Below are 14,499 nucleotides of genomic sequence, written 5' to 3'. Positions count from 1 at the left end.
GTTGAAAGTTCTAGTGCCTCTTTCTTGCAATATGCTTCTACGCATTCCTCCCATCATCTTCCAAAACCGTGAAGAATTTTATACCCGACGGACTCGCACATGCAATCCATCCTTGGGCTTCAACGTCAAACTTGGATTCCTGACTTCGATCTCCTTGTCCACCATCTCAAGTTGAAACTCCTTGATCATTGCCACCAACAGAACCTTGATCTCAAGTAGAGCCAAGGCCTTTCCAGGACACATGCGTGGGCCATTTAAGAATACTTCAATGGAAAACGGACTCGAGGCATCGCCGGTCAAGGTATCCCATCTCTCAGGGACAAAGGCTTCGGCGTCGTCACCCCAGATGCTGGGATTCAGCTGGACCATGGCAGGAACTGTCTGAATCATTGTTCCCTTGGGAATCTCGACGCCGGCTATGGCCATGTCTTCGCCGGCTTCCCAAGGAGCCATCAGTGTCGGGGAATACACCCGAAGTGCCTCCCGGATCACGTTGTTGAGGTAGGGTAGATCATCGATAGCCTTGGCCGCAGAATTGGTCACTTCGATCCCCGATAGCTCTTCTCGGAGACGGTTCTGAACATCTTGGTGTGTTGCGAGAGCGTATGTTATCCAGGTTAGAGCACTAGCAGTTGTTTCGTGACCAGCGGCGATGACTTGCATGGTCTACGTGGGTGTTAGCACATGTATAATTATGAGGAACAGGAAATACTGACAATGTCGATCAACTCCTGCTTTGAAAGCCTTTTATCCTCGCCAAAACTGGCCTCGATCATTCGGGTCAAAAGATCGTCGGAAAGCGCAATATTAGACTGGCCACCTCTCGCCGCCAAGACTTCATCAGTCCGCTGCTCGATCAGCTCCGTCATCATGGTCTTGAGGGCCGCCTTGGCACGGACAAAGTCGAGGTTTGCCTTGACGGGAAGCCATCGCAGCGGAATAAAGGGATTAATGAAGCTTATCAGTTGGCCGGCTATAGGCTGTGTGAGGATGTTGCTATAGCATTGCTCGAAGGTGAGAGGCGATGAAGGAGACCTGAAGCTGCGGAGCTCTTTTCCGAGCAACGAGACTCCGATGATGTTGAGAGATGCTCTAGTGAAGAATGTTTCAACTAATACAGGGTCAGGCGCGATCTTTGGGCGATGCATAATGGAGCTCACTCTCTATTCCCCCTTGGCCATGCTCTTTGATCGTATCTGCAATCTCTCTATTCAGCGCGTTGGATTCGTCGACAAACACTGGCATCAGCCTCCGTACACTCGGCCGAGAAAGAGGCCCTACAGGTAGATGCATGGTCAGCAAGGTATCCTTCAAGGTGGAGGGGTTTCATACCCGCAACAATACGCCTCAAACGCTTGTGCTCATCGCCCACACTAAAAAGAAGTCCAACACCAAGAAATTCCCCCACAAGAGTGTGAAAGAATGCAGGCTTCACGAAAGAATAGGCATTCGTCTGTAACACCTCGCGACAAGCTTCAAGGTTGTTTACCAGGAGCATCTCCGAATTCAGCCAGGACAGGCATCGTATGAAAGGTGCCTCGGGCCAGCGACGCATCCACTGGAGAAAGAGGTCATTTGGGCCTGGGGTACGGAGGAGACGGAGTGCTTGGCCGACTAGGAACTGATTGTTCTTTGCGAAATATGTTGGTTAGAGACTGCTTCATAGAAATCTGTCTGGTGGCATTACCTGAGGTCCTGGAAGATGGCGCAATCTGGAAAAGCGAGGGCGAATGGCAGCCTTGATGATCTTCTGAAAGATGCCTCCCACCAAAACAACGATAACAGTCCATACCAGTGCCTTTGGGAGATAGCGAGCATTAAACATGTCTCCTACGGAACCGCCCAAAGGCGGCGACATGAGAGAAGAGAATCCCATCTCTTCTATCCTCCGTCAGGCGAATTTCGCAGGTGGAAGAGCCAATTTTGAACATCACTAGATTAACCCAAGTAGCAAACAGACTTGCTGGCGCTGACAAATGATTTACTCAACAGTGGTCCGCTTGAGGTACCACGGTCGGCCGCCAGACGGGTCTTCGGCTTCGCAAGCGCTGACATGCATGCCTGGCCTGTACGAGGAGGCAGCTTGGTGTTTAGGCAGAAGGCAGTGATAGTGACTTAACAGCGGTTTCCAATCGACTGGCGTGTGGTGACTGCTTGTCTCTTCCTAGACGTCAGAACTAGGTATGTGTTGGAGTAGTAGTTTGTACACTTGGATACTGATATGGAACTCAGTAATTATGTAGAATGATGATACTTTGTGAACTGTATGATGAGAGTGAACAGATCCATGGGCTGTGCTAGTTAGTGTGTTAACTCCTCGCGATGTCACTCTGTAATGCTGTTTTATGCAGTTGTTCGTGACAGTTATGCTGACACCCGGAGGAAACACTCCGGCTTTATGAAGGGATATGTGAAACACGTGACTCGGAGCCCTGATAAGAGATAAGGGAAGTTGCTTTTGTGGGGTCCCCGGACCTAATTCCGCCTCAAGTGGAAGAGTTCCGCATGCCGTAACTCGATGGCTGTAAGGGCAAGATTCGCAGGTGGGGAATCAAACCATAGTTGGATCAAGTCTTGGCAGGAAACAGATAATTTTCTCTAAGAGGAGAGAAAAAGAACACATGGCATTATATAGACGCTCAAATTACAGACAGTTATTTATTTTTGTTGCTAAAAGTGCCTTTTCAGTGATTTTCCCTTTTCCTTGTTTTTCGCTGTGTTTTACATACCCTAGACCTTGGTGAGAGATAACTCGGCTGTATGACCTATGACTAGCAGAGCTCTCTCGAGAATTTTAGACATATTGAAATAGTCCAATGTGGCCCCTTTTGGCCTGTAATATCCATTCCCCAATGATAGACTGAAATCCACCCAAAACGTCAGAGTGGACATGGCTTGTTCCTTTGAACCCTCCATCACATCTCCCGGTATCCTTGTGATGTCGTCTGGTTCACCATCTTCGTCACCCTGATCATTCTCTTCGTACTGTCGTCGTCCCTTGCAGTCTCGGGGTCATCGCCTGCGACGACGGTAATCTGGATATCGGTATCGTGGATCGGGTGGTGCTTCCCCTTGACTCGACCGATCGTGACAAGATTGAGGTCGTTCGTGCCGCTCTTTCCGGTGCTTTCGTCTCTTGAGAGACCCTTGACCAGCTTTCGGAGCATGGGCATGGATCCGGCGATGATACCTAGGCCACATTCCACGACAGTCCAGAGAATGATGTTGCCCACGTTGTCTGAGAGTAGCATTAGTGACAGGGGCGTAGAATCGATTTCGAAAGAAGAGCGTACATAGAAGGTTTTTGGGATTTGAGTAAGCGGAAGAATATGGCATTCGAATGATGGTGGCAATCGAGGCCCTTGCGAGTATTGTCAGTAAGTTCCGTGGCAGATAGGGGGAGGTTGAGCTACAAAACACCAAGACCCAAAACGAGACCAATCATCCTCTTGAGCGTCCTGCGCATCTGGATATTCCACAAGATAAAAATGGGAATAATAGCCACGGACCAATCCGTCGCAATGTTGACCGCAGACACGACATATGTTAGGGCAATGATGATGCTCTGGTCGATACACGTTCCCAGCGCAGGGTTCCACGACGCCGCGACTGGTTTGCACCGGATGAGAACTGCGAGGATGGCTATCAAAGTTGTTATGATGGACACCGCAATGAGGAGGTACAGAATGATCTTGTAGCGGCGCTGCGTCGAGATGCGGATGAGTTGGGCGCAGATGGAGGACTTGATGAAGACGGAGCCGGTGACGTAGAAAATCTGCCAGAAGACAATTGCCTGGGAGAAGTTAGCAAAGCTGGTCATTAAACAGGTGTATATCGGTATTCGGAATTGGATTTGATGCTGCTATCATGTTGAAACTGGGCTCTCAGCCATTCTCTTGGCTCTGAAATGGGAGCCGCCCTTGGACATATTATCGTACCTTTGCGCCCTCCATCATGATGGGGGTGTTGAGCTTAGAGTCACGAGTCCCTATTCCAGTATAGCATCCCCATATCACGATACCGTTGTGTACCATGTTGATTGTCTGTTTGGATGTTAGTGGTTCCTAACATGCTGCTTGCCTTGGGGGAGGCCTACCGTCCCAATACACATCAGCCAATCTTCACGGCCAAAATTCCGCGTCGACAGGCGTAGATAAACTCGAAGTCCAACAACGGACAGGCACAGAATCGTAAAGGCGATGGTCACGCCCAGAATCGCCGCAGCGAGCCCTCGAGGCTCAACTGCGTGCCATTCTTCCACAGCAGTCGACGACATTGTGATGACTTGGTTTGAGTTTGAATCCAAAGAGGACTGACCATACTAAAGAGGAAAAGGACGGCAGAGTGCGTCAAATGGCCGTGAAGGGTTTCAAAAGACGCAGGGAAGAGGGCAACGGTTCCCCACTGAGCCACTCCCACGGCGCAGATCTCGGTACCGACAAAGCATCGTTTCTCTGCACGTTCCTAGCAAGCAGGTCACTCGCATGGTTGACGCACGAAGAACCAACTCGCACAACATGCCCGATTCTGCTCATAGGCGTAACCGGGACATCGGGGACCCGGATGTGCCATGAACCATGCAAGGGGGAGGCAGACGGTTGTGACTGAACTGGGGACCGTGGATACAGAGCCTGCAGACATTTGCGTAGGATGTTTATCCATGTAGGAAAAGAAGCAAAGCGAAATGCCATTGCCAAGTCCAACCTAGTGTCTTGCCACAACAGGGGCCATCTTTGGCCTACTCGTAGGAAACTCGCCCTTGTCAAGAACGATTCAGCAAGGAAACATCGGAAGGGTGCCCATGATTCATGAAGTCCCCCAGGACGCGTACGTACTAGATTGGGTTGACTCGTTGGGAGCCGCAATCAGGCTCCCCACAAGAGATTTCCACATCGACAGGGGATGGGATCCTCCTTGTTCCCTAGCCTCCGAAAACGGGCGGGATCGTCCCGGCCCATCACTAACGGCGCGAGAGTCTGTAGAATAAAAATGTTGGATGATCCCACTTTGTCCTCACTCTCGATTCTACTTCCCTTTTCATAGTATGATTTGACTTGACTAGTCCAAGCGGATGGAACTCTACACTTAGGGATCCCTCTGAATGGCTCCCAAAGTCTTGGTCTGACATGCCCACGCTTGCAGGCTTGAACCGCAGGTTACCAACACTGTTGCATCGACCAGGGTTGAGAATTCCTTGGCCACCACCTCATCGTACGTGGTTCAACTGATAGCTCCAACAAAGTAGTATTCAGACCCAACACAGTGGATACCGCCATTGCCGGCACAAAATCCGGAAGGATATTCAGACTAACTGAAACTGATCAACAAAGAACAAGGTCTCTTTCAGACTGGGCAAGTCTTGACTCCTCTTCAGGCCTGAAGAAACGAGATTAGCCGTCCACCTGGAGATGCCGGGTTTCTTCCGCATGTCCGGATATACAATCACCTGATGGCAGACTGACCCCAGCTACCCAGGAACCAGGAACCAAGCTAGTGGCTCCATACCCTTGGATGGTTCGTTCCGACTTACTGTTTCTTGTTGGGCGTGCAGGTGAGGAGCCGATGCTCTCCCGGGCAGGGGCATCGGTGATTTGTCTTCTCGTTGCTTGTTGGCTTTATGAAAGGTTGTTGACCGCCCTCTTCTCTTTTCTTCTTCTGCTCATCCTCTCTCCTCGCTGTCCCTATAGTTTAACGTCTCACTTGCATTGTACCTGTCTATACTTGCCACCATGTCTGCTTATGAAATCAAGGGAAAGTTTGCCATTGTCACTGGCGCCGGCTCTGGTACGTCGCAACCCGGCTGTTACCCTGCCGAGGGGAGCCTCCTTTCACGATAGAAGCCGATGCTAACTACAGTCAAGGCATCTGCCTGGCCTTCACCAAGAAGCTCCTCGAGGGCGGCTGTTCCGTCGTGATGGCCGACGTCAAGCTCCGCCCCGAAGCCCAGGAGGTTCTTGACCAGTGGTCCACTGTCGAAGAGGGCAAGCCCATTGCCCATTTCCAGCAGACAGACATTAGCGACTGGGCGCAGATCTCTTCTCTGTGGAGCACGGCCCTGGAAAAGTTTGGTCGCATCGACATCCTCTGCAACGGTGCAGGCATCTACGAGCCCCCCTCCAGCACCTTCTGGAACGCCCCCGGCATCTCCCCCCTGGCTGAGGACAAGGTCGACTGCAATCCTGGAGTGTACAAGACGTTTGCTGTGAACACCATGGGCCCTATTCGTCTGGCGCAAATTGCTATTGACTACTGGCTGGAGAACCGGAACATTGAGGGTAACCTGCTGTGGATGGCTAGCTTGGGAGGTTATGTCCACTCCCTGCAGACTCCTCTTTACTTTGCTAGCAAGGCTGCCATTGTCAGCTTTGTCAAGTCCCTTGCCACTCTCAAGAAGCGAGTGGGTATCAGGAACGCAGCCATTTGCCCTGGTGCCGTTTATGTAAGTCGACTCAACCATCCCTTTTCTGTCTCGGCTGGACCCAAGCCCTTTCCCTTCTGACCTATCATGCTAATATGGTATCTTACCTAGACTCCCATCTTCCACCCCGAGTACTGCCGTGACCGAGTCCGCCCCGATGACCTGACAATGACCCCTGAGCAATGTGCTGATGTCTTGATGACTGTCCTCACCCAACCCGAGTACGGTGATGGTAACATTGTCGAGACCATGCTCATTGGAACTCGGGACAACCCATCTGTTAATGTGCGCGAGGTGCCCCTCGAGCTTCTTTATCCCACTGTGGGACCTGTGGGACAGGACAACCATTTGTTGGAGGAGGAAGAGAAGCTAGCCGATCAGCTTGTCAAGCATGGCATGCGTAATTAAATACCTAATACATACAAGGGGATCAACCTAGATTTAGAACTAGATCTCTAAAGATAAATGAGACAGGGTAATTTCGGTCTGAATTTGAGTCAGCAATGTGTTGAAAAATCACGATCCTTGTGGCATGCGGTTTTAGTGCTGCCAAAATCATACTTGCTCCGATGCTCGGCCCGCTCGTACACTGATAATAGAGCCTATAACAGACGTCCAGCTCATATTAGTAAGGATGACTCTACTAGGCTCTTTCTGGAGGTTGCCAAGCGATATCCGAACCCCGGGCAGCTGTCAGATTAATGCTTAGATGGAACTTTCGCTTTGTTCCTGCCCTAACATCAGCAGGCTTAAGACACCTTAGGTGCTGACGCGAGCTTGATCCAATTAAAAATAACAACTTCCAAAGATTGGTAACGATCTATCTGCGTCTCAAACTGTCAACGCTGTCAAGATTAGCGGCTGACACAGCCTGCCACTTAGTCTTGGAGGGACGGGCCGGGCCTGCAACCATATTGACAGAGGCGGTAACAAGTGACTTGAGAGTGGCTCAGGGTGATCAGGCTGTCTAGGAATAGTAGCTGTGCTCATGGTATGTTCACGATGCGGCCAGAAAAACAAACATGCGGCAGCACTTTTGGCTCAGTTCAAGACACTCATTTTGGGTGCATGTTACATGGTTGCCTTTTGGCCGCATAGAAGACCACACCGAGCCAGCCTCACACGGGAGGAAAGCAGGCTCTGGCATGCAGCAAGTCGGAATCCTCCACGACCTGGCGGCTGAGTGAGCAGCGAAGCCAGTGACTGATTTAGAAGCTAGAGGAGTTGGGGGCCAACAGCAAGACTTCAGGCACATACCGACACGGGAACCTACGTGATTCCATATAGCCAGTAGACATGGGGACCTACATAATTCCATATTGTAAGTAGGCTCGAGAGGCGGTGTAAGTGTTATCAATCCTTCAGTGACATGCTCAGCCACCATGGTTCGGTATCTGGCATATTTTCTCTAAAGTCCGTTTGAGAACCAAAGGACCAACAGACGCAGTGATGCCCCACACCATGTAGATTATCGCATGTTGAAAGTTGTTGGTCGTGTTGGCTGTGTTGGCTGTGTTGGCTGCACCTCTGTTTGAGTGTGCCAGCACAGCCATGTCTTGAGGTATTAGACCCAGCCCCGTGGACACTTGACCAACCGATTGAGTCGAGAATAAACATGACAAGTCTGACCTTGCAGGCTTATACCTAATCTGATAGAGTATTTCTCATTTTGTCGATTTTCTATCAACTTCTCGCATGCTGGAATACATGCAACTCTTGTCAATTCAGCCCAACTGCCCCTGGTCTTGGCCCCCAAAACGCGGCATTTCTGCACCTCCACAGCAGGCTCTGCCCACTGCGTCGCATTTGCATCAGAATAAGCATTCAAGAGCGCCAATGGCGCTTACAGCAGACGCGGGACTGGCCCGTCCCCCCACAAAGGAATCGGCCGAAACAGTTCCCAACTGTCGGGAAGTGCGATGCAATACCCGTCCTGCAGGTCTTTAAGCTGTCAGCCTTACCAAAGACTGGACGATGAATGTCACCGCCGCATTCTTGCAGGAGGATTTGACGACGGGACGAATTAGGCTTGTGCCGCGGTGGTCGAGGACCCGGTGGCCCGGGCCAAATCTGCGACCCTGGCGGTTAGAAGATGCAATCCTGCGAGTTTGATCCTTTAGCTTGACACAGTCAGTCACAAGGCATTTTCAACTTTGTTGGTATGCTTAAGTGGCCCGCCCTTGGACTCACGATGTGATCCCACAGTCGCGTCTATATATGAAACCGTGTCGCCCGATGCATTGAGGCTATCGTATGGCTAAGCACACGATCAGCCATTCACTCTTTCTTGACTCTTCTTATTTCCCTTGAAGCCTTTGAAACGATTCTTCTCTTCATCCAACTCTCTTTCTCACGATGCGAGCAACACCTTTTGGCGCAATCTGGGCTGTCCTGGTGACGCCCATCCTCGCGAGAGGTGTTTACCTCTCCGAGCGAGATCTCAAGGCCCTGCCTCCTGTCCGAAAGGACATGCTGCAGAAGCGGGCAGACTTCTCGGAGGATATCAACTTCTCCGAGGTTGACAAGGACATCATCAATGTGTAAGTGCTCCTCTCCAATATCGTACACCCCCAGCTAAATGTTTGCAAGCGACCTGGCGGATAACAAGCTCCAAGTCCACTGTAACAAGTGTGAGGTTGGAGGGCGAGTCGACGCAGACTTTAATGCAAACATCCTCAATCCTCCCGAGTCTGAGTTCAAGATCTCCTTTGCGGAGACAAAGGGCCACATCGACATGACTGTTGCTGTTGGCTCTGGCGCTGAACAGGTCATTCCCCTGTGGAATACCCAGGGCGTCCCCACCGATGTGAGTTTGGCAAAAGGGAGAAAATTATGTCCAGAACTGACTGTGTGTAGGAAGCTCAAGGCCTTGCACTCTTCCTCGAGTTGGTGGTTTCGCTGGACGGTGAGCTGGAGGCTACTGGCGGATTTGAGTTCACCATCCCAGAAGGATCTTGGCTTTCGGTTGACCTGAAAGGGGACATCGTCGAAACTAGCTTGTAAGAGCCATCCTTGACCGTTCTATGCCTCTCAACTAACACCTGTTCAGTGATGGCGCAACGGGCAAGTCCCTTGAGTGGGATCTCGCCAGCGGCTCCTCGACGCTCAAAGTCTCGCTCCGCCTGCGAACCGAGCTCGGTGCCGGTAGCAAACTAGTGGATCTGAGAGCCGCGGTGGGAGTCTTTATGAACCTCGTCGAGCTTGTCGTCGACTTTGAGAGGGACGACAACAACGCGGTCTGCGTCCTCGAGGCTACTGAATCGTTCAACATCAATGCTGGCGTGTATGCCGACATCAACCTTGATATCGGCCAGGCCACTCTGGGCCCTAACCCTACCGCGGTGACTACTCTGTTTACTGGCCCGACAGCGGCTCAGTGCCTGGAGTCTGCTACAGTGACCGGGGGAAATGGGGTTACCCAGTCTAACGCTGTTGTCACGCAGACTCAAGGTGGTCCTACTGCCACTGATGACTGCGATGAGGCCGTTGAGACTGGAGTTGTCGGCCCCAGCCAGAAGCAGCCAACGGCGTCGACTTTCAGCACCTTCGTTACATCGCGCCGGATCGCAATTGTCACTGAGCATGTTGTCGTCACTGTCACAGAGATTGCTCAAGCCCATACTACTATTTGCCCCGAAGACGAATGATGAATTAGGTCAAGATCTAAATTGATACCCGCTTTTCCTCTTACTCGCCTTGAATGTCGCTGTCTTCTATTTCGGCTTGGTTGGCATGATGTAGTTAGGTCCACTTATCAGATCGTCTCATTACGTGCCGATAAACCTCGGAATGCCTCTCGATTCTGAGCTAGTTACACGATTGGTGCATCTCTATTGTGACGTCAAAAGAGCGACCCATTTGTACCACTCTGGCTTGGCTCAAGAGGACCCCTTTGACCTCCACACTCAGGGCGGCTAATGGCAAGGCATTTGTGGCTATGTGGGTGGAACACAGCTTATCTGCATCGACTAGTCGATGCAAGGACCCGGATTCTAGCAGATCCACAAGGAGGTCAATGAGGGTCTCGAGGAAGGCAGAAACATTAGATGAACTCTCTTCTAGTTGCGAATTGACGATTTGTGATACTTCATTGCTACTTATCAGATCCCGTTTGATAACTTTAAACCAAGGACAAACCAACAACTCAATGACGACCTGCGAGATCCACCGACTCCCGTCAGCTTCTCGCCGAGAACCGACTTCAGCTTCTGCTTCGTGCCACCTAGCCACATGCCGCTAACGACCAAGACCCATCGACGTGCAACTGAGACACTCTGAAAGCCACCAATGACTTTCTGTATGCGAGACAATGGGCCTTTCCCCTCTTCCATGAGGACTCCGCAGGCAGAACCTTCCATCCCAATAACGTGTCTGTTCGAGACCTTCCTAGGTAGGCTACCATTTCGTCCTACCTCAAACGCATACTTATATGGACTAGGCCCCAGTGGACTCAGCATCGCCACACAAACGCCACGACGCCAACGGCACCAACACTGACCTCACTCGCCGTCCTCACCATGGCTTCAACCATCTCAGGCACCATTGTCCTCTACGACATTGCTCACAAACCCCCGGTGGAGGAATCATGCTGCTCGCCAAACCCATGGAAGAGCCGCTTCGCCCTCAACTTCAAGGGTGTCCCCTACTCCATGAAATGGGTCGGCCTGCCCGACATCTCAAGGGTCCGTCAGGGCCTTGAGCTCCCCGCCGGTCGCAAGTTGGCCGATGGCAGCGACTTTTACACACTTCCCATCCTCGAAGATCCTGCCACCGGAGTCAAGCTTGGTGATTCGTTCGACATTGCCGTTTGGCTGCAAAAAACGCATCCTGACTCTGGAGCTGGCGACTTGTTCCCCGAGCAAACTCTTGACTTCAAGTTTGTGCCCCTGTTTGACTTCCCTGCGCCCTTGTCGGAGCAGTCAGATGGTGGCTATCCCGAGTACCTTCGGTTCAACACAAATGTCGATACGGCCTTTAGCTCCCACGTTCCTCTGATGGTTGAAAACATGCCGCTTGATCCCGCTACCGCCGATCAGAGCAAGGCCGAATTCGTCCGTCGCTCTGGACTTAAGTCTTGGGATGATTTCATGCTGTCCCCTGAGGCGCGCACAGGGATTTTGGCATCTTTCAAGAACATGCTGGGTGATTTAGCCAAGCTGTTCACCAAGAACGCCGATGGACCTTTCTTGCTCGGCCAGCAGGTCAGCTATGCAGATTTCATCGTTGGAGCCTGGCTTCGCATGTCGATGATTACTCTACCCAAGTCGGAATGGGAGGATGTTAAGAGCTGGCATGATGGCGTATTCGGAAAGCTGCACGATGCTCTGGACAAGTACGCCGAGGTGAAGCCTGGTGTGAAGGTGTAAGGCCACACAGGACATTGGGAGGGCCCTGTACACTATGAGTTTGTACGTAAGACTGGGTACCTACTAAAGCCTGGGTAGGGTCCTGGCTGCCAATAATGCTATCGGGTATCATGATCATCCTCTCAGCTTGAAATCATGGATCGCGCCTTGACGTAGCCCACTAGGGTTTCAAAGATATTGCTCTTAAAGCGTCAAAAAAAAAATATGAAGATGCGCAGCCCAGCACTGATAACAAGAAGGAACATGGCACTTCCCATTCTTTTTCTTCGGAATGGTGATATGAGTTAACTTATCGAGACACGAGTTGATGAACGCCAATATTAAGCTACCTGGCTTGATAAGCCTAACACCTTTTTGCTATCTTGTATATACCTTTTCAAACCAACACAAACCTCCGGTCAGCAGCCCTATCACTCATAACCAGAGCCTCCCCGCCCATGATGCCATGTATGTATGAGTCTCCAACCAGCCTCCACTTTGACTGCGCCTCAGAACGAAGGATGAAGGGCGTTCTAGCACCATAGAATATGGCTGCTGCATCACCAGGGGCCATGTCATCAGGTCCAATACCAACCCAGCCCTTGCTGGTGATGAAGAATGACCGACCACACAGCGTGTTGTGTGCTGCTTGTGTGTATCTCTCATGGTTATGTCGGTGAGGGTCCAAGTAGATGATGCCTCCTTTGTAGTGGCGCCATTCACAATCCATCGGTGCATCTTCGCGAGGATCATGAGCCTCGTGGTCTGTTTTGGCCTTCTTCTTCGGGACCAAGGCCTTGTCCGACTTCTCGGCCTCATTCCCGTCCGTAATAAGTCCCGCTACCTTGGTTTCCTTCTCCTTCTCTTTGGTTTCCTCAACGTGGGACAAGATTGTCTCCATAAAATACGGTTCCAATTCGTCGTCAACGCGACTGTGCCAGTGAGATTGAACCTCGTAGCTCGTCGGACCCCATTCGTTTTCGGTAGCTCCAGGCTTAAGGAACAAGCCAGTGCATGAAGATCTGTGCAAGGACTTTTGATGCTTCTTGACGACACGTTGAATCTCTTCATGCTTGGTAGAACGCAGATCTTCTGACTCCTCAGCTTGGTCTTCATCCTCGAGGTTGGTCCACCAGTCTAGAAAAGTGTGCATGTCCCTCTCACGGGCATTTCTTTTCATGAGCTTTCCGTTGTACCTATCCCGACGCTGGTACTCTCTTAAAAGGATGTCGTTGAGCGCATGGTCCGCAATGAACGTGAGACCGAGAGCCTGCCAGATCCTCTCACCCGTGATGTAACGCCCAGACATGCCGAGAACATTGCACAGCTCTGCAAGAGGAGGCATGACCCGCTGCTCCCGAGCGTAGGCGGTGTCAAGGCCGGGGATCTTGTATGCGACTGATACCGTGTCAAAGGTGAAGCCATTGACAGAGCACCATGGGTGATTGACAAACGGCTTCAGCTCTTGCGGTGGACCACCAGCACTGAACCAGGGCACGGAGAGGAACGGCCGATGGCGCATGGGAATTCTAAAGTCTGGGATCCAGCTTTGGTACAGCTTCAACATGGAAGCCACGGGTGGACGAAATGCCCCAGCGCAGTGAAACAGGTCCAGGTGTTCTTTATGCTGCAAAATTGTCTCTGCAAAGTCGGCATACATGTGCTTTGGGTCGGCTTCGTAGTCGACGACGATTGGGATGGACTCTCTTGAGGACCTGAACTGCTTGCGTCTCTCGGTCCTTAGCAAACCCGTCATTTTGTCTCTTTGAATAGGAGCTATGCTCGCATAGGGCGACTTGACATCATTAGCCATGCCCAAGAACGCGTAAATACGGTCTCTGTCGTCAGTGCATGAGACACCGCCAAAACGAACAAGAAGATCAAGGATTCCCATAGGGTACGTGGCTGTCGAGTGTTCCCAGGTCTCGACAGCCAGCTCTAGGAACCTCATGTGATCCAAGATGCGGCGATCAAAGTTGAAGGTGCTCTTGTTCAGGATGAAGAGGGCGTGGTGTAGGGCGTGACTGGTGATGTCGAGATTGCCGCAATAGAAGTGGGCAGCTTTGGTGACGGCCTCTTGGATGACCCATCGTCTCGTAAACCACTTGAGGCGAAGGAATCTCTGTATAGTGGCAACGTCTTCATGTCCAAAGAACCTCACCAACTCTTGGCGGATACTCTCATCAGCTCGCTCGCTGGTGGTGCTGGCTTCGTGTCCCGAGCTGCTGAGGCCCCAAAAGAAGTTTATGCATTGATCCATCTTTTCAGCATCGCCGAGCCAAACCAGAACTGCGCCGGCATTGAGATAGATTTGGCCCATACGCTGAACCTGCTGGCCTAGCTCCTTGGAGTCTTTTTGGTTGATGCACACAGCATCGGCCCAGAGCCTTCTCTTCATGTCGGGTTTTCGGAAACGCCGGAGGGCCTGGTCCAACGTCGGTGTGATGGATATCTTTGACTTGCCAACATACAACGTGTGGGAAAAGACGGCAGGACCCCATGTGTAGGATATGGCATCGTAGCGGCTGTCCCATCTCGTGATGCTGACGTCGTAGTGTTCGATGGTGCAGCGTAGGTCTGCATCTTTGTCTGCAGCTGGCTCGAGGACGATAACACGAATCATGAAAGAATCGAAGGGTGTAAAGCCATGGTCGAGAATGGACACGTCTTGATTGCCCAGGCTTTGATAGACGTAGTCTTTTGGAGTGGAGGACGGCATGGTAGTGGTGGAGCTGC

General features: G+C 51.4%; 6 protein-coding genes across 6 annotated transcripts; 3 read left to right on the top strand and 3 right to left on the bottom strand.

The window, feature by feature from the left end:
• Positions 1 to 78: 78 nt before the first annotated feature.
• LRP88_10987 (cytochrome P450) lies at positions 79 to 1,293 on the bottom strand (the record flags this gene model as incomplete). The annotated part of the gene is made up of 3 exons (XM_083247432.1): positions 79 to 666; positions 717 to 1,111; positions 1,161 to 1,293. 3 exons carry the CDS (start codon positions 1,291 to 1,293, stop codon positions 79 to 81), a joined length of 1,116 nt encoding a protein of 371 aa, XP_083096580.1.
• Positions 1,294 to 2,915: 1,622 nt separating this feature from the next.
• Positions 2,916 to 4,276, bottom strand: LRP88_10986 (uncharacterized protein; the record flags this gene model as incomplete). The annotated part of the gene is made up of 5 exons (XM_083247431.1): positions 2,916 to 3,238; positions 3,294 to 3,361; positions 3,510 to 3,793; positions 3,939 to 4,043; positions 4,097 to 4,276. 5 exons carry the CDS (start codon positions 4,274 to 4,276, stop codon positions 2,916 to 2,918), a joined length of 960 nt encoding a protein of 319 aa, XP_083096579.1.
• A 1,453-nt stretch (positions 4,277 to 5,729) lies between these two features.
• LRP88_10985 (uncharacterized protein) lies at positions 5,730 to 6,826 on the top strand (the record flags this gene model as incomplete). The annotated part of the gene is made up of 3 exons (XM_083247430.1): positions 5,730 to 5,784; positions 5,862 to 6,439; positions 6,530 to 6,826. The coding sequence occupies 3 exons, from the start codon at positions 5,730 to 5,732 to the stop codon at positions 6,824 to 6,826; spliced, it is 930 nt and encodes a 309-aa protein (XP_083096578.1).
• Positions 6,827 to 9,152: 2,326 nt separating this feature from the next.
• LRP88_10984 (uncharacterized protein) lies at positions 9,153 to 10,065 on the top strand (the record flags this gene model as incomplete). Its single annotated transcript, XM_083247429.1, has 3 exons — positions 9,153 to 9,224; positions 9,275 to 9,417; positions 9,468 to 10,065. The coding sequence occupies 3 exons, from the start codon at positions 9,153 to 9,155 to the stop codon at positions 10,063 to 10,065; spliced, it is 813 nt and encodes a 270-aa protein (XP_083096577.1).
• Positions 10,066 to 10,935: 870 nt separating this feature from the next.
• LRP88_10983 (uncharacterized protein) lies at positions 10,936 to 11,784 on the top strand (the record flags this gene model as incomplete). The annotated part of the gene is made up of 1 exon (XM_083247428.1): positions 10,936 to 11,784. The coding sequence occupies one exon, from the start codon at positions 10,936 to 10,938 to the stop codon at positions 11,782 to 11,784; it is 849 nt and encodes a 282-aa protein (XP_083096576.1).
• A 376-nt stretch (positions 11,785 to 12,160) lies between these two features.
• LRP88_10982 (HET domain-containing protein) lies at positions 12,161 to 14,482 on the bottom strand (the record flags this gene model as incomplete). The annotated part of the gene is made up of 1 exon (XM_083247427.1): positions 12,161 to 14,482. One exon carries the CDS (start codon positions 14,480 to 14,482, stop codon positions 12,161 to 12,163), a length of 2,322 nt encoding a protein of 773 aa, XP_083096575.1.
• Positions 14,483 to 14,499: the final 17 nt, after the last annotated feature.

The sequence above is a fragment of the Fusarium phalaenopsidis genome (assembly GCF_050370095.1).
Source record: "Fusarium phalaenopsidis strain FUZ10S chromosome Unknown contig_32306, whole genome shotgun sequence".
Lineage (NCBI taxonomy): Eukaryota > Fungi > Ascomycota > Sordariomycetes > Hypocreales > Nectriaceae > Fusarium > Fusarium phalaenopsidis.
The sequence above is the reverse complement of the archived record's forward strand: the minus strand, read 5'-3'. Positions and strand labels throughout refer to the sequence as shown.